At 32.5% G+C, this 19,772-nt stretch overlaps 1 protein-coding gene across 2 annotated transcripts in view; it reads right to left on the reverse strand.

Annotated features, from left to right (window-relative positions):
* LOC143237985 (ubiquitin carboxyl-terminal hydrolase 7-like) overlaps positions 1–19,772 on the reverse strand; it is a 76,229-nt gene that overhangs the window by 50,254 nt on the left and 6,203 nt on the right. Inside the window, exons 2-7 of one of the 2 annotated variants that reach the window (XM_076477820.1) lie at positions 17,532–17,636; positions 9,544–9,646; positions 7,943–8,041; positions 6,661–6,734; positions 5,854–5,918; positions 1,181–1,269 (exon numbers count right to left, since the gene is read on the reverse strand). In XM_076477820.1, coding sequence (XP_076333935.1) covers positions 1,181–1,269; positions 5,854–5,918; positions 6,661–6,734; positions 7,943–8,041; positions 9,544–9,646; positions 17,532–17,636 — 535 coding nt within the window. The remainder of the gene's footprint in view (positions 1–1,180; positions 1,270–5,853; positions 5,919–6,660; positions 6,735–7,942; positions 8,042–9,543; positions 9,647–17,531; positions 17,637–19,772) is intronic. The other variant, XM_076477821.1, reaches the window with a different exon arrangement.

The raw sequence follows: 19,772 nt of genomic DNA on the forward strand, positions 1-19,772 counted from the left end.
ATTTATCTATAGTTTCATAATCTTCTAATGTTACAAGTAAAATGTAAACCATCTACTATAGATAATGTTAAACATAAACAATTTATTTTATGTAAAATCAGAAAATTTTTTTAATAATACCAGTTTTTCATTTCACTTGTAACACTTCTTTTATACCATTTTTAATAATAACAACAACAAATAAAAATAACTAAGTTTGTTGAAAGGTTATAAGCTTAAAAAACCATAAACCAATTGAACTGTTTGTAAAACAAAAAAAATCACTAAGTCAGAAATTAATTCTAAGCATCCACCACACTAATAGTGCTCATCCAACATCTTCTAACAATTCTTCATTCTGTTAGATAAAGAATTCATTATTTCTTTATAAAACTAAAAGTGCACTCATAGCCTTGGGCAAATTATTAATAACTATAATTTTACAACAAACCTCCATAAGATATTTATGTTAAGAGGATATCACCAGTAAAATGTTAACAGGTTTTCGTGAAAATGGCTCTCTAGTTCCCCAGTCTAAATCCAAATCATACATTATTCACATTTCCTAATGACAAATGATAGGTAGTTGTTACACTAGAAGTGTTAATAAAATTCCTATAACTCATTTTAACAGATTACTCAAGGTAAATTTCCAACCTTGGATACAATGATTGTAACACCTCTCATGTTAAAATAAGGTTCCTCACACGACTCTTACTTTTCTTTCTTTTCCAACTTATAGCCATGGTGATAAAAAAATGCATCAGGTTTCAACCACTAGTTACATTATGTTTAATTTAACAATTTCCTAAAAACATCTACCAATACATAAAATTATTTTTCTATTTTCTTTAACTTGTAATTTTTTTCTTTTCAATTAAACATGACTAAAAATGTGCCTGGATAACCTTCTTCTGTAATCAACTGTAGATGTTAAACTTTGTGTTTAATAGATTTGGCCATCACAGTTCAACTTTTGTAGATATTTAACTTTGTGTTTAGTAGATTTGACCATCAAGTGTTCAGCGGGTCTGTTTCTTATCATACCATGCCTCAGTGCTTAACTGAACTTTTAAGTTTATCCAACACTATGCAGCACATACCCAGACTTTAAAACCTGCCTGATGCAATGTGGCACACCAAAGTTTACCTGGACTCTATACCTACCTTACATCAGCACGTACCTGGACTTTACACCTACCTAACACCATGTGGAGCATCAGCACATACCCAGACTTCAAATATGACAGTGTCATCTTTAATAAATCCTCGCTCTGGTTCAAGTACATCCTATTGAATAAAACAAAAGAACATTCTTATCAGACTAACGGAACTTGCTAAAATATCTTGTCTATTGAGTTTATTTTCACCTGACATTAAACAAACTACGATATTCCATTCAATTTTCAAATAATAATAAAATCTAGCAGAGCATACTAAAACTTTTTGAAAAAGCCAATTTCATAAAGTGAAGAAAATAATAATGTTCTGCCTATTATCAACTATTCATAAGGAAACAGTTTATCATCAAATTCATCATGTGCTTCTATAGTTCCTTGAATTCTCATTACAAAAATATTTTAAACTTTTAAAAGTATTTAATGAAAGCTGTAAATGAAATTTTCGTACTTGTAAAAAATACCTAACATACCAAACTGCGTAGTTTTCAACTTTTATTACCTACATCTACAAAACTATTATTTTTTACAAGTTCTAGAAAAACTTTCTTCATATTAACCCCCTCTGCACAGCATCTTTTACTGTGCATGTCATGAGAATTCTGTGACTTACGTTCAAAATGTAATTAAACTACTTTTAATTTTGTACCAATCAGTGAAGCAAAAAAGTATAATTAATAATATACAAGTTTTAAGTTCTTAATTCTAGACAACAATAATTAAAAAAGTCCTGAATTTCCCCTAGTTTGAGAAAAGTTACATTCTTCACTAGGCATCCCCTCTCCTGTAATTTATTCACTACCCTTCAAATAATTATGAAAGTTAAAGAAAATTACTCACTATAAAATCATCATTGCTCAGACACATCATAATTTTTATAGCCTTCAATCCTGTTTGGTTACATAACCATCAAATAGAAAATCAGAACCTTCTTGCCACACCCTCCTGTCCCATTCTTTCTTTCAGGATTTGTTAATAAATGTCTTATTTTAATATTATATTACTTATAACCAATAGAAAGCCAACAGATAGTTAAATGTCATGGTATATAATGTTGTTTTCTGAACAGAGAATTGTCAATTTCTCTTTTAAGTACAAGCTTCATTTCCACAGGAAATATATGTACTAGCTTATATTAATTTCAAACAGCTCTTGTTGCATGTTCAGAAAGCCAGAAATATTTTAAATTAGTCAAAATTTTCTACTTTTTATATGTTATTATTTTATGTTCTTTGGTGCATTATTTGATTCAATAAATACTATTTAGCACATTACTCCCATTAGTACAAAAAAGTAAGGTTAAGTGTCATCAACAGCTGACAACAACAAAAAAGAATACCTGGGTAAGTAACTTTATTTCTTGCTTTTGATGTTTATTCTTTACTTTTGTACAAATAGAAATCACTTTAGATTAGTTAAAATTAGATGAAGTAAAATAAATAATATAATAAAAATATTTCACAAGGCTTGCACCTGAGCAGTTGGGGTAGTTTGCAGGTAATGTAATTAAAAGCAATAAAATGAGCATGATGTTCCACAAGTGATTTACAGCTTATAATGATAAGAATAGTATTTAAACATGGTTAAAACAACAATAAAACAATAAAAGTAAAGTATAATTAAATGTATACTACAATGAGATTGAAGCTACTTAGGATACATTAATGTAGTATCATGTTGCAATTTGAAGTAATTCTAGAAATGAAAAAAAGTGTAATTTAGTTTTATTTCATGATTTTTTTTGGTGGTTACAAGGTTGGTCAATTTGAACAACCTTGTTTAGAGTTAGAGAAAATAATAGATAAACTACAGAATTTTTGGGATGTTTTAGGATTTATCCCAATGACATTTGAGATTTTTAATACCCAGAAAAATATTTTTAATCTTAACAAGAAAATCTCCTTGCACTTGGACTAGTCAATAAAAACTCAATATATTCATAGACAAATCTTTTTCAGTGTCTAAACAACACTTCAAATAAAAAATGTGAAAGACTTGTGATGTTTTATGAAAACCTGCAAAATTTTTTGAAGATATACCTACTATATTAAAATTAGTATTATCAAAATTATAATGACTTTAAACAAGTACAAAGTAGTTATGTGGTTAGTCAAGTTGACTAAGCCCATGTAGACAGACTTATCAGATATTTTCAAATTAACAAGGAAATTCAAACACTTGGTGAATAGCATAAAATAAAAAAAGTCAAAATGAGTTTGAGCTTACTATGAGCTTGGTCTCAGGGACCAATCTTAAAACCATTTGCACTTGTTATAATTTTTAAACTATAACTGTAATACAGGAAGCGTATCTTCACAAAATATTACAAATTATCAGTAAATATAACTGTAATATACAAAATGTCAGAATTTTAAAAATTAAGATTTGAGTTAAATGATTTGCTCATGTTTTTTCCTTTTGAATGTTGACTATCCTACATGAAAATAATTTTGATTTAAAGTTTAAAATATTTTATGTATCAGAAAAATTATAAAATTTCACATCCAAAACCTTGATAACATCCTTTTGACCTCCAGTTAACCCTTTCATGACAGCTCATGGGTGAAAGGTCATGTCATAAAGTTTATTGACTTGCATTCAAAATTTTACTGAAATACTATTTTATGAACTTCTGTCTAAGTTTGGAATAAAATTGTAGATTATAATTCAAACATTAACACCACATACAAGTTAATTTCTTACTTTAAAAGTAAATATTAAAAGAACATATCTAAATTGTTGTTTTGGAATTTTGCACAAAGCTACTCGAGGGCTATCTGTGCTAGCCCTCCCTAATTTAGGAGTGTAAGACTAGAGGGAAGGCAGCTAGTCATCACCACCCACCGCCAACTCTTGGGCTACTCTTTTACCAACGAAAAGTGGGATTGACCGTCACATTATAACGCCCCCACAGCTGGGAGGGCGAGCATGTTTTGCGACTCGGGCGAGAACCCGCGACCCTCAGATTACGAAGCACACGCCTTAACGCGCTAGGCCATGCCAGGCCCTCATATCTAAATATAGATTTTAGTGAGTCACATGGTATGTTGAATGCAGCACAGTTTAAAATTAGATGTTTGTGATGTCAAAATACTAAGTCTATAATTTCGTAAAAATTAGGAACTCAAATTACCATTATCAAACTAGAATATAAAATAAGAACCTCATAACTTTTACTGTGCCGAGATATGGCTTATGTACCGACTCATAGACAGCGACCCCTTCACCTCTAAGTTTTTGGGAATGGTCCCTTATACACACTTACTTCAAAATATGACATGTGAATATCCAATCAACAGCTCACAATGTCCCTATAGTGGTTTTCTCAGCTGTGAAAAGGCTACAATGTTCTTTCAATGAAAGACTTCAAAGACGTGGGTTGTGTCTTTAGTCTGCTCAAAGTTTCATATTTTTAAAAATCTTAATGCATCTTAGTTACTGAGCTTAAGAAATTATAGTGGAATTTTATGGTATCAGTATAGTTATTTACGACTTTTTGATTATTCATATGTATATATAAAAAAACCTAAAAATTTGTTTCATATCCTCCACATACCATATCCTAAAAAGCTTAGCAACCTATGTCCAGTAGCAACTGAGTTCAAAGGTTGTTGCAAGTACAGATAATTGTTTGCTTGATTTATTGTTCTATAATTTAGGAAAAATTAGTTTAATCATTTATTTCTATATAGTAAACTATATACAAGTATACAATGCATAATAATGTGACTGTATATTACAAAATACTAATCCACTAAAACACAGCCAAGACAGGACAACTAAAGGTCAGTTTTATATTGCTGGATAAGTAACGAGTGCACATACCCTGTGCCAGTGTGAGTTTTTTAATGTTAATGTGGCAGGACTAGAAGTTCAATATTTTAAAAACTAATAAATATATATGTTCATATATAGCCTTATGAGACCTAAGCTACTTACGCTAATCATTTATATTTTTGTGTATGCAAGCAAGAATTTCCAAATTTGGAAAAAGATAAGCAGGACCACTGTGTTGGATTAACTGAATGTAATGATTCAGCAAATAGCAAACATAAGAGCTCCTTATTTCTTTGACAGATTGTTTAGGCAGAGTATTCATGATGAAACTTTGTAGAATGGACAGCAACTGCGTGTTGTGGGGGCACAAGTGTAGAGGACGACGTTTCAAAAGCCTTCCACCTGAAGGCTTTCAGGTCCTTATTTTATATTCCATCTAGTCATGATCCATAACTTGAGTTTCTAATTCATATAAAACTATGTATTTGGTCATCATAAACACCTAACTATCACTAAACTATGTTCAACATACCATGTGATACACACAAAAAAAATATTTACAAATTCTGTTTTTAACATTTACTTTCAAGGTAAGAAATTAGCTAATGATTTGAATTAGTCTACAATTTGATACCAAACTTACTGATAAACATTCATAAAATAGTAGTCCAATAAAATTTTGAATGCCATTCTACAAACATGATGACATACCATTTGTTTCCTGACTACAGGAAGACCTGAAGCAAAAAGGTTAATAAATTTGATGTATATGTGTGAATGAGAGAAGAATACAGCTAAAGCCATTATCTCCACTTCACAAACACACTGTTTATCTCTTAACACTTACATTCCAACCATCAAATGACTAAAACCATTATTTCCACTACACAAACACATTATTAAATCTATTAACACTTACATTCCAGGCCATGAAATGACTAAAACCCCAATCATTTTCCTTGCTGTAAAATAAATGCTGAATCCCTGTAAGAAAAATTTGAATTTACTCAAAACTATTAATGAAGATAATTATTTTAATCTAGTGATCAAATCAAAAGTTAATAACTTCTTGATGTTACACAGTAAAATGTAACAGAGAACTTTTCTTCAAATTAAGCAGACTGATATATATTTTACATGAAAAAACTAATTAAATCAACAAACTAGCTGGAATGTATCTTTAAGACATTACATTTTGTAAAATGGTATCTACTTTTAAATAAGATCTCTCAGTAGATAATGCCATATGTTTAATGATACAAATTAGGTAGGAATAACTGACTTGCATAAATAAATCAACCAACTTTGAAACTAAACTTCTATCTCTCCCTGGATAGTTCCCCAAACATACACATTGTTTGATAGTTTCTAGAGTTCCCACAGACATACGGCTATCTTTCTGGTTTCTTGGTTTTTATTAGATGAACAACACTAGTCAGAGACCAAGGCTTATTTAAATTACTGAACTTAAGCTATCAGAAATTTCATTGTTTGAGTTCAGACAAATGTCTACTCTGATGATAGAGATAATGAATACAATATTCTACACAGATGAAGCTATTTTATTCACTTTCACATTACAATCAAACAGTGACATGACGAATCATAGAATAAACACTGCACATATCCTACTTTATCATCAATGTCAATTAAAACAGATGACATGTTCTGTTTGTGACATTATTTAATAATGTTTACTGAAAACCAAAAAAGCATGATAACTCACTTCTGGTGAAATTCTCAATTCCATCCTTTTGACTGATAAGCCTCAGCTCAGCTGATGCATTACATGACCAGGTTCTAAAGCAAAAGCAAAAAAACTTATTACACCTTATCACTAAACCCATGAACTATGAATTGCTGTTCTGCTGTTTACTACACTGTGTTAAAAGATTTCACATTCAAGTTTATTTATTCAACCCAATTCCAACTTTATTTTGTATGTTAAACATTCTTCTAAGACAGGTTTTTGAAAATTTAAAGAACAGCTTCAACAGGAATATGCTAAATATATACATCAGTAAATGTAGTTCTTCATTTTCATAACATTCTTCTCAAAGATAGATAGATATAAAACTAACTAAGGAAAATAAATGTATAGGATGCCAAAAAGACAACACTACAAGATAATTTTACAAGATTCCAATACTGAAACTACAGAATAATAAAATATTTATTATAAAATTAAGTTTTTAAAATCAGATATGTAAAAGTCAAATTACAAATGTGGAAGAACAATGTTCACGTGACCAAACAAAACAAGGAAATGTTCCCCTATTAATGCTGTGATCTGGTGTTTTGCCTCAAGACCCTAGTAGCTATTGGTCTGTTTTGTTTTGAATTTTGTGCAAAGCTACACAAGGGCTATATGCACTAGCCGTCCCTAAATTAGCAGTGTAAGGCTAGAGGGAAGGCAGCTACTCATCACCACCCACAACCAACTCTTGGGCTACACTGTTACCAATGAATAGTGGGATTGACCATCACATTATAATGCCCTCATTGCTGAAGGGGCGAGCATGTTCGATGTGATGGGGATTCAACCCCTGCGACTCTCAGATTATGAGTTGAGTGCCTTAACCACCTGACCATGCTGGGCCAAACCAGCTGAACCAAAAAATGGGTTCTAGATTAAATTTTATGCATTCTCCTGCCTTTCCTCAGAGCACAATTCCTGCTTTTGATGCATTTTGGGTCAGACAGATTGAAAAGTAGATATACTAAAATATATATATATATATATACTGGGAAAAAATACTTTACCTACCAAATAAAGCTAGGTGGATAACTACTGTATCACATGTCCTAAGACAAATGAAATTAAAGGCTTAGTCCAAAATTAACTATGATGTACAATGACAAAAGATCCAATACAATAACATTACTATGTAAAATAACACACTGAATCAGAAACAGCATGTAAACAGTTAGCCACTAATGAACACTTAATACATTTAATGCCTAAAGTAACATCCCCCTATAAGTTTAAGGTGACTTTCATGACTTACGAGGATTCTGATTCACCATTACACTGAAGAAAGAAACCCACACTCTTTGTTGGTTGTCTATCTTGACCTTGATTTGTACGAGGCATTACCATGATCTTCCTGAAAAAAAAAAAATTAGAATTTTTTTAATCTCTTCTACAAACAAACACTTAATTCTAATCTCATCAACCACATAAATATAGATAATTATACTGGGCAGACAGATGGGGTAGTTAAATATACAGACAGACATAGGTTACGTCTGAAAGTCTAAAGGAAGGAGGTTAATAAACTGAGATAGACATAAAACTTACAAATTGCTTTAATATCTACATCAAATAAGATTCAAACATAGTGATTCCTAAAAAAGGGAAATTTGAAGATTAGAAAAGGAATAACTAGAAGTCTTACAAAAGGTAGTCAGTCAACCACTAATTTTACTTAGTGTAAAATTCTTACAAATGTGAGGTACTCTGATAATATTGCATCAAGTTTAAAAAAAAAAACTTGAAAAATAAATATAACCTACAACCACCTAGTAATGAGGACAGTTTTAAGGTTTCTAATGTGCCACTGCCAAACTTGATAAAATACACGAATGGTCAAACAGCATTAGAAATCCTAACAATAATCACATCTCATTGATCAAGATTATTACAACAGACAATCAAGATGAACCAGAGGTACCTGAGAAGCACCAGAAAACAAAGAAACAGAAAAACATTATGTCCAACTTGTAGTCATTCGTCCACGATAATAAACTTGTAGTCATTGGTCCACGATAACAAACTTGTAATAATTCATCCACGATAATAAACTTGCAGTCATTTATCCATGATAATAAATTTGTAGTCATTTATCCATGATAATAAATTTGTAGTCATTTATCCATGATAATAAACATGTAAAATATATTTTTCTTCTCTTTAAAACTGGATAAAGCTAACATGGCCAACAGTTCAACAGAGCCTAGCAGAGCTCAGACAAAGATACAAAAGCTAAGGATTGTAATACAATGTTAGCATAAAAAATGTTTGTCAAAAGTTGACCACAATTAAACTCCTGATTTCTTAAACCCTGCTTTATCATTTCATACAATATTTGAAACCTGATGTTGCATTATAATAGCAAACGTTTTTCATGAAACAAAATAAGGTAGGTTGAGTTAATCATTAAGCATTAACCCTATGAAGTTTTTTTTGCTAATAAAAGTGTGTTGACATTAGGCCTTTTGACACAAATGCTTAAATAAAAATATTACAAATGAAAATAAATTAAAAGTGTACATGCAAATGACTGTAAAAATTAGTTTAAATCTTGATACATGTTAAACAAAACTTTCTGATTAACAATAAAAAATGTTATATTTATAACACACAAATGATCATAAACACAGTAAAATTAAACAATTAGAGAAAACAATGAATTTAATATTTTTTCCGAATACAATAAAGTTAAAACCTACATGTCATCTGAAAAGTTCCATTTGTTTAATTTTACAGATAAATAGCTTCAGTGATATTAACTGATATTTCTTAAACTTTTAACAGAACCCAATACATAAATATTATTTCTGCATGTAACAGTTTTCACTTTAACTTGCTTTACATGACTGAAATTACCATGGTAAATTTCTCACAAATGTGGGTGGGCTTAAAAGTTGCTCTCGTAGTCTGCTGAAACTGGGAACAACAAATCTAAATGTTGCTTCAGATCTCACCTCATCTGAAATCAAAATATTACACAAGTTAATGAAACAGTTCAAATTTGATATATACATGTATCAAAGGCAAAATATTACAAAAAGTCTTACTAACAGTTTTAACCTTTCTGATCCAAGTCACCCTGAGTGACAATTACATTACCACTTCCAGTTAAACAATTTTTAATTTACAAATACTGTAAATATTTTAACACACTTCTTAACTAGTTTATTTCACAACACAATTTTGTTTTTAAAATGTCAGGCTGACATTTTTACTTTTTTTTTTCCCCTGGATCCTAATATTTATTTTTCCCAATCAAATTTCAACACTTTTGGTTGACTTGATGCTAATTGTTCTCCACATTCTCCTTCTTTACTGGCCAAACTTGTGTTTACAGCACTACACTGATAGGTTTAAATTTTGCAAAGGGAAACAACCTACAGCTAACAATAGCCAGAAAAGGAGTTTCTAAGCTTCATTTCTCAATAATCAAGAATAAGTCAGCCCTGTGTGAAAATTAAACTACTAAATATTTTTAACAACATAAAAATCAACTTCACTATAAATGTTCAAATATTTTAAGATATTCAAAGGTCAGAAATTATTTTTATAGTTTCTGGTGATGTTCTTTTCATTCCTAATAAAGTTGTGTGACATCCATTTGATAGTTATAGAACTATTCTTATATACAACACATCAGATGACGATACTGAGAGTTAACAAGTACACTGAAGCTACCATCCATCACAAATATTCTTACATATAAGACACTAGATGTAGTATTGACATTTAACAAGTACACTGAAACTACCATCTATTAGGAATATTCTTACAAGACACCGGATGATGGTACTGACATTTAACAAGTACACTGAAGCTATCATTCATCAGGAATGTTCTTATATATAAGACATCAGATGATGATACTGACAGTTAACAAGTGTACTGAAGCTACCATCAATCAGGAATATTCTTACACATAAGACACCAAATGATGGAACTGACATTTGACAAGTACACCGAAGCTATCATTCATCAGGAATGTTCTCGTATATAAGACACCAGATGATGATACTGACAGTTAACAAGTACACTGAAGCTACCATCCATCATTCTTTGAGACCAGACATCAGATGAGAACACTAAAGCCACCACTCATGACAGGGGACTAATGTAATATTTTTTCTTTTTAAATTCAAACAATTTGCTTTATTATGTATTAATTGAGATCAGCCAAACATTTTGGAAATGTGTCAGTCTTACTGTATCTATATTTTTTGAGGTGGAAGAAAACCACTTTAAAGCAGCAAAAATGTCACAAAAATATATTTAATGAACATAACACTAATTAAAATAATTTAATATACAAAACTGTACATCAATAATAATAAAAATACATAATTATTATGGCTAGAAGCCTATATAATCTTCATGTCTAATTGTCAATTATCTTTATTTTTTAATAATAGCTACCATTTTAAGGGAAGTATTAAGAAAGACTGTGGTGTTAGTGGCCAGAATTAAAATTTGGTCTTCTTGACAGAGATACTGGTATGTTATTTACTTGTCTGGGTTCTCCCCAATAAATATTTTAATAAACTTCCTGTATGAATATTTAAAAAAAAAATTATTCAGGCTTTTCCAACTTCTTTGCTAGGTTTACTAGAAGTGTATTGTTGACTAGGTGAATATAAATGGTTATTTTGTGTATGTGTTTGTATGTTCTTCATAATGAATATGAATGAATGAATATTTTAGTATCATTTCAATTTATAGTTTAGTTCTATGTCACAATGGGTTATTGCAGGTAGACTGGTATTACAGGTTCTCATGCAGCTATTATACCCCTGAATTCTAACTTTTAATGGCTTTTTATCACAACCCAAATTCACAAGGAATGTTGTAAGTAGCATCTGGGTGTTTAGGCGTGGCCATATTCTTTGCAACTCCTGAATGCTGTTATGGCTATGTTGTTTACATATCTGTATATTATCAGAAAACCTTTGAAATAAAATGTCTTTTTATCTATAAATTTCTTCACCTTCTTCATTAAGTGTTCTTGAGTATCCATTGTTCATGACAGATACTGTGAAGTGTTTTCTTTTTTTCATTCTTTCTATTTCCAGTATTAGAAAATCTAGACTGTTCATGACACCCTTCTTTACAGTGTTTGGATAGTTTGATTTATACCGAAAGTATTTAGTTGTACCTGTGTGTTTCAGTGCACAAATTATCTGTTTAGATTAACGTATTATATCTAGAAATGGAAAATGTTTCTTCATATATTTCTGCTGTGAATGATATTGCTGGATGTTGTATATTTGGATGGCTCAGAGATTTAGAGTATCTAAATCTTGGGACTTTTATCAGCTGTTTTCTAGGAATTATCTTTGAAATATTCTATGTAGAGGTTACTGAGTGGTGCAGAGAGGGGTGTGAGCCAATAGTCGGACCTGTTGTTTATATCATTTATCTTCATGTCACAAGTATATAGAGTTGATAAAAATGCTGAGTTATAATGCCATGGAGATTCTTAGTTGGGTGCATTTATGAAGTGTAGTTGTGGGATTCGGGGTGACATGGTACAGTGCACACAACTCAATTTTTGGGATCAAGGCATCCTAAACACTCGTAAACTGAGATTCATTAAATACAATTGAGATTCCTGATCATTTCCTATAATACAATGTTCATGGAATGAATACAAATAATCCTGCTATTTGTACTAAAAATAATTAACTTTCACTATAACATCATTCACTAGAGAATACTAAATATTACTGTATTAAGTTTAGTCACTATTAAAATAATGTCTGTGATTAAAGTTTATATTTTTACCTATTACACCCTAATACAACACTATAGATTAATCACAGTTACAAAGAATTAAAGAAGTTTTCATTTATTTTCATTTTTCATCTAAACACTAAAGAAAAGAACTTTAAATTTCTTCCATTATTAACCTCAACCTGTTATAAATCAAACATTTCAAATCAGGGGCATAGATTCTTTACACCCAATGAAGGGGGGGGGGGGTATGATTTTTGCAACCACTTATGTGGACTGTTCAATTTGCAAATTGGTAATCTCTGATTACGTGAACCTGAGAGCTGTAAACATGCAGTCACAGAGTAATCTTGTTGCCACGATACTTCAAGGTTTCCATGCAGGATTGTATAAGTGAGGTGTTGTGAACAGTTTTCAAAATGTTAATAGAATAAAGACAAATGTGTCACAAATTAACTGCTACATGAATTTATTCCTGCACAATGCACAGTATAAAAGATGGCCATTATACTTAACAAGGTTACTAATAACTTTCATTGCATGAATTACGTTTTCAAATATTAATAAAATTAGTAATTACCCTTGATAAGTTTATATTCAGTGAGAAACTGTTCATGTTGTTTGATAAAAATAATTAAAATGTCTTTGCAAACTCTTGAAAATTACACATCAATACAATGTAGCACATAATTATTCATACTTTTCATTGAAGTAAGATTCATTTTGTCCTCTAGACTACATGTTCCCAAACGTAGACCTCCTTTGTGATGACCTGTTTACAAATTCTTTCATAAGCTCTTCTATATTTATCTTGTCGACCTCATCTTTGTGAGTGTGACAAACTGCCACATGGTTGAGGCAGCACTGAGACATAGTTGACCTTAACCACGTCTTCAACCGTCTTAATGCAGAAAAGCTGCGTTCACATTCGCAGCTAGATACTGGACATACAAGCAAAATTTTCATGAGAAGAAACACTTCACTAAATATCTGCTGGCTTGTTTCATGCATTTCACAGTAAGCATCCTTTGCACCTTTCAGAGATACTGCTTTTGTTGTTCCTTTGAACATGGACAACTGAAACTCGAGCAATTGTGCAGAGATTTCTGGATAGAAGTTTATAACCGAGTTGTCAATCTTGCAAGATGTGTTCAAAAGTGCCAGATATTGCCTTAAGTCATTGTTGTCTGCATTGAATCTAGTGGTCAGATGTTCTATGACTATGTCCACAAATTCAAAATATTGGCTTCTGTAATAATCTCTAGCTGTTGCAGAATGGTGTGCTGAGCAATCACCTGTGATCCTTCTGGGGGGTCTGCAAATGTGTGGTAGTGTAGTTCAATAGGCACCAAATCTAGGGAAGTTACCTTTTTCTCAGCTTCATGAAATATCTTGTTGTAATTTTCCTCTGTTTGCAATACCCGCAATTGCTCAACTGTCATTGCAGATGCTTCAATCATGCCAGATACTATCGCTGATTTTGCTTGGAATGCACGGTTTAGTTCCTCTAATGCAGCTAATGGATGCTGAGCCATCAACAATCCTAAAACTGTCTTTCCTTTGTCAAATCTGTCCAGCAGACCTCGTGCTTTCACTGCTACATCTGATTTTTCATTTGCTAATTCAGACAAAGAATCAACAATGTCACTGTAGTGATCATTAGCACATGTAATTGCAGATAGGCAACACAACCAGTGTGTTGGACACAGTGGGCTGATGTATTTAACTGGACCATTGTGGCTGTCTAATAATACAATATTTTCAAAGATTGTCTTGTATTTGCCTGACCTCTGAAGCAAGTTCATGTACCCACTGGATAGAATCTCGAACACATTCACAAGCTTCAACTGCATTATTAAATTAGCCTTGTGTGCTCTACAGTAAAAAAACAAAGCTGATGGTTGTTTCTCTTTTATTTTTGCCTGGCATCCACTGTACCTACCACTCATGTCAGCAACTCCATCATAAGTTTGTGCTCTTAATCCTGACAGTGGTAAATTGAGTCGAGTCAGTACATCAAGTATAGTCGAGAATATTGTTTCACCAGTTGTATTGGAAACACTGTACAAACCAACAAATGTTTCATGGACGTCAAGGTTCTCATCTACGTATCGTACACATATTGCTTCCTGTTCGGCACCTGTAACATCTTGAGTGCCATCAACCATTAATGCAAAGATTTTACTTTGCTGCACTCGTGTGCTAGGTTCCTCAGTATTTGATGGCTGAACATCTCCATTATTTAATTCTCAGCCTGGGGTGATGTGAATGTAGTTTTCTTTGACAAGTAGGCTGTCAACTCAGGAGCTTCCTCTTCCAGGAGCTTCATTAACTGCAGGAAGTTCCCCTCCATATCAGTATGTCCATGTAATGCTAAACCTTGACACTTTAAGAAACATAAACTTCTGAATATTTTGGCTAGACTTCTTTTGCATTCCTTCTGTTGCTTCTTTTTCCATCATGTAGCTGGACAGTCACTGGATTTACATCAAGTGAACCTTCTGGAGATATAGTGAATCTGTGCTGAGAGGAGGATTGGTGTTCTTTGAATTTCTGTTTTGCCTTTTTCTAGTTGCAAAAACCGGTGGATATGAAGGTATACTCCACTAGCCTCTCCAATTTCCCTGTAAAAAGGCAACTATTTTCTGCCTTGGCACAATGAAAGCATACGACTTTTTGAGTCTGATTGCTGAAGTGCAGCCATGGGAAGTCATCAAACAACTTGCCCTGGAAGTTCATATTTTGAGATTTTGCTTTCTGTCGTGGTATTAGTTGTGCATCTGGATGATATGGCTTTCCACACTGTATCTATAGAGTGTCAAATTTTTCATTACTGCACAAACTTGTTTCACAATAATCTGGTGGTTCATGATGTGCAATAGTTGCACAAGCATTTTCAGACTCATCCTCTGATGAACATGGTATTTCCTTTGTATGGCAAGTTTCTATTCCTTTGCTTGAAGATGTCGGATTATCTGCATCTGCATTGTCACTTATAGACTAGTAAGTGGCTTGAAGAACTGTCTAATATTGGAAAGTTTCAGACACTTGCTTGTCATAATTGGAATCTGTTTCCCAGATGAATCAACAGGCTAAAACAGTCTTTATTGAAAAACTCTAACATACAACAAACAAATATATAAAAAAGAATGGAAGTAGGAGTGAACTGTACAATGTATTTAAGTCGAACGCGCAAACCTCACAGTGACTACAGAGCCAAATGACCGCCTGGGCATCACTGGGACAACGTGTGCTAGTTACAACAAAAGTAATGGCAAGTTTCTCAAAAAATACTTAATCACAAATATATTATATTCCTGTTAAAGCTCATCAAAAGGCAAACACGTTGTGATATAATGTCTATAACTATAAGCATGTCTATTAAATAAAAACACCTAAACAAAAACTAGCAATACAATTCGAGTAGAGGTTTCAGGTCATTGAAATCGCTCCTTTTGTGTTCTAATTATACAAGAAAATACAATATTTTTACTATCTATGATAAGAGAATATATTGTTCTTTTACCATAAAACACCAGCACTTTTTTAGAGGGCAGTGATAATCTGAAATTTCATGGATTAATGAGGGGCACAAACACAGATCTAAGGAGCCCTGTTGTAAAATAAAGGCTCAGACTAAGGCCACAAACACAGGTCTAATGAGCCCTGTTGTAAAATCGAGTCTCAGACTAAAAGAAACGGAAGGGGGCAATGTAGGGCGCATCTGGATCCTAGCAGCCCAAACCTGTCATTAACTGTGCACTAAACGTACATTATGGTCAGCGGCTTCAGCAGATAAGGAGAGTAAGGCGTTTGACAATAAATCTGGCTTGACATGCATAAGAACAAATGGCGTAGGAAAACCGCACAATATACACATAAGATTACTGCAGCTACAAGCTACAAATGGCCTGCCACATCTAGATCACAGGAGTTTATGCTTTGGAGTAATATTTTCTAATTTCATGCTCTGTTCAATTTGTTGTGATGAAAATTTTACTTAATCTTACACTACGAACAAGACGTAGGTAGATTCTGTGATAGTGCTTGCAAACCTGGCATGTATACTTGGGCCTACTGACTGATACTTATGAACTATCGCTTAGATCGTAAAGCTTAGAAGCACGCCTATATTAAAGATGTACATTTCGGCTACTGAAAAAGCCTACATCTAGGCCTAATTATGTAATTCGATTGATAAGAACATGAGAATCACAAAACAAACACACAATTTGTAGGCCTGTGATGCAGTAAAACAATTCAACAGACCAAACTATAAGGGGGATGATTGTATGCACCAAATCCCCCACCTAAAATGAAAGGTGGATGTATACCCCCCATCCCCCCAGGATCTACGCCACTGTTTCAAAGACTCAAAATGGTGACGCTTATTTTTGGCAGATATCATAAAATAATTTGGCATCAGCATTTTTGTTGAGATCAGGTTATAATAAAAAGTTATAAATTGTTTTTATAAATAATTAAAACATTGTGTACAACAATCTTAACACTAAACTCTTGTACCAATAGATTCTATCACCTGCCAGCCCTACAGGCTAGATCAGAAAATTTGATTTCAAACCGAAAATAATAACAAAAAAAAAAAGACCTAACCCAAAAAATGTCCCTTTATCATAATGTTTCCTTTCTTCACTCTTAATCGATGCTCTACTTACTTCTTTTCTCTTATACAGTTTCACAAACAACTTGTTGAAAACTTTCTTATAAACAAAATGAAGCGGAATTTTAAAAATTAAAACCACACCATCTTTCCATCAGCATGAATTTCACCACTGTCAAAAGATCAAAATAAAAGAAACAAGTCAAAAGTCCTACTAACTCTTTATTTAACTTCTTCAAAGTTTCAGAGGAAAATAAAACAAGATTCAATTAACATATTGTGTCTAGTTAGCTGTGTTAAAATCATGCCTGAAGTTTTTGATAGTTAGATACATCATGACCAAAAACTTTTGCCATTCCAATACTACATTTATATTTTGGCCTGCCTTACAAATTTCAACACAAAATTGTAGAAGAAGAAGAAACTAGTAGTGTGAGAATAATTCACAGTATGATATATCAAAAAGAAATAATTTATGTTACAGATCTTGTTTTACCCTCTTCTTCCATGGTTTCCTCCTGCGTAGAAGGTGTTCCATCTCGAACATCTCCATTATAAATATTTGTCTCAGTCTTGTCAGTTGGATACTGGACATTTTCATCTAAGTACAAACATATATAGTATTATAGAGCACTTAAAAAAAATGAATTAAGAAAACTATATTTACATCTTACATTTCTTCAATATGTCAAGGCATGACAACTACAATAGCAGAGATGCCAACTATTTCAAATGACTGAGCATAATGATTGTAGACAGAGCCCGTACAGATATCGTACAACCACTGGATACAGTTTTGACTCATCCATGTCTGTGGATCCATCTGTGGCTAAACTGTAAACACTGTTAGTAAGTATGCTTAAATTATTTTGTCATCTTCACAACCCAACATTTGTACAATGGCTGTAGTTTTGGTTCTAGCACAGCCATATTTTTTTGCTATATCAGAGTCTGGGAACATTTTTCGCAATAGATGTCCTGCATGATCAGCTACAGCTAGAAGTAAATTATGAGCAATGACGAATTACATGAACATCACTTCTGCATTTATGGTTTCATATTCTGAATTCTTACTCATAAATATTGTTATCTGCATCATTTTTGTCTTTGCCTCAGCTTTTTGTTAAAGAGATGTCAATTTTGTATGTCTGGAACAATCATTTATCCTGCCATGCACCACAGAAAAATCGATGTGACAAACTGTACAAAATGCATGACTGTCACTGACTTTTGATGCAATTACCAAATATTTTGCACTATACTCTTTTCTAAATTTTTGATTCACAGTTTTAGTCCTTTTATATTCACCAGAAACAAGACAATCTGGTGAACAAGGCCTCTTTTTTTTCCATCTTGTGAGTGATTGCATTGGTGTTTCTATGCCACTTAGAAAACGAGAAATACCCATCTATGTGAGCGCTGATTGGCTGTCAAGCACTGATGACGTAACTATGGATTCCCCCACGTACCCAGTATGGAGAAGCACCGCACTCTAACTATTGGTAAACATCGGAGATACAAATTTTTTATTATTTCAAGCACAAACATGACTATCGCAAGTACCCATTTAGACTATCTCTTTTTATTTATTATCAACATTTATTTGTATCTCACTAGAAATTTTCTTTTCACCCCCTTCAAGCACTGGGGGAACAATTTATCACTCTACTGTATAGGCCTATATAATATATAATAATTTGGGAGTTGCAACAAGTCGTAATATTTGTCTGTATAAGCACGTAGTCATAATGTATACACCAAAATCATAATGATTACGCTCAAATCGTAATGGTTGGCATCTCTGCAATAATTCCTTATCTGTCACATCATAAAGCTACACTATGAGATGCTTTAACACTAGCATCACCTTCAAACTTGACTGATCAACAACCATGAGCAATATTTTTAAAATATTAAAACTAAAACATTACAAGTTTAGTATAATATACCAGAATTAAGAGGATTTTGGTTTTTCAAGATTGCTTTCTACATACCCAGCTACAGGTAGGCCCTGAGAAAAAGTCTGAATTTAAACATACCCCTTACTTTACAGGAAATCTTTCCTCCTAAGTTTTGTATGATACCAGCCTGCATTACAATGGATAACAATTCAGTTCATAAGCTAATACCCATGTTAGAAAAATAAAATTACTTTCTAAATCTTTAACTTCTGCACTTCCTTCTTCTTGTCTACCAAACAGGTAAAAAAAAAAAAAGAACAAAAAACAGGCCTTTATCCTAGTGATTCCAGTAAATAATCTCTTATCCTCCCTTTATGATGAGAAAATAAGAGATCTTAACACCACAATGACCCTTTCAACCCCAAAGTCATAAGAAAAGCCCATCTCTGAACCCTTTCAGGTAAGGAAACCAAAACTGTTCAGTTTTCCATGTGTGGCCTAGCTACTGATTTGTATAGTGAAATAATGATTTTTCATCAAAATGCATATGTACATCCAAAATTTGTATTAGCTTTAGCATTAGCAATAAATCATGAGTGGATTATCTACCACTATGTGAAGACACTTTTCCTGAGGCATGTTTCTGAGTGGGTCCCAATCTACGGTGATCCAAAATGCATTACTTCACACTTACTACAATTAAAGACAATTTACCATCTATTTGTCCAACTTACCAGATGATTCAATATAGCTAGAACTACCCAATAATTTATTATCTATAAACTAATTTTCTAATTATGCCTCTATCAATGATTCACTTAAATAATTGATATTAA

Source organism: Tachypleus tridentatus, chromosome 13, assembly GCF_004210375.1.
Source record: "Tachypleus tridentatus isolate NWPU-2018 chromosome 13, ASM421037v1, whole genome shotgun sequence".
Classification (NCBI taxonomy): Eukaryota; Metazoa; Arthropoda; class Merostomata; order Xiphosura; family Limulidae; genus Tachypleus; species Tachypleus tridentatus.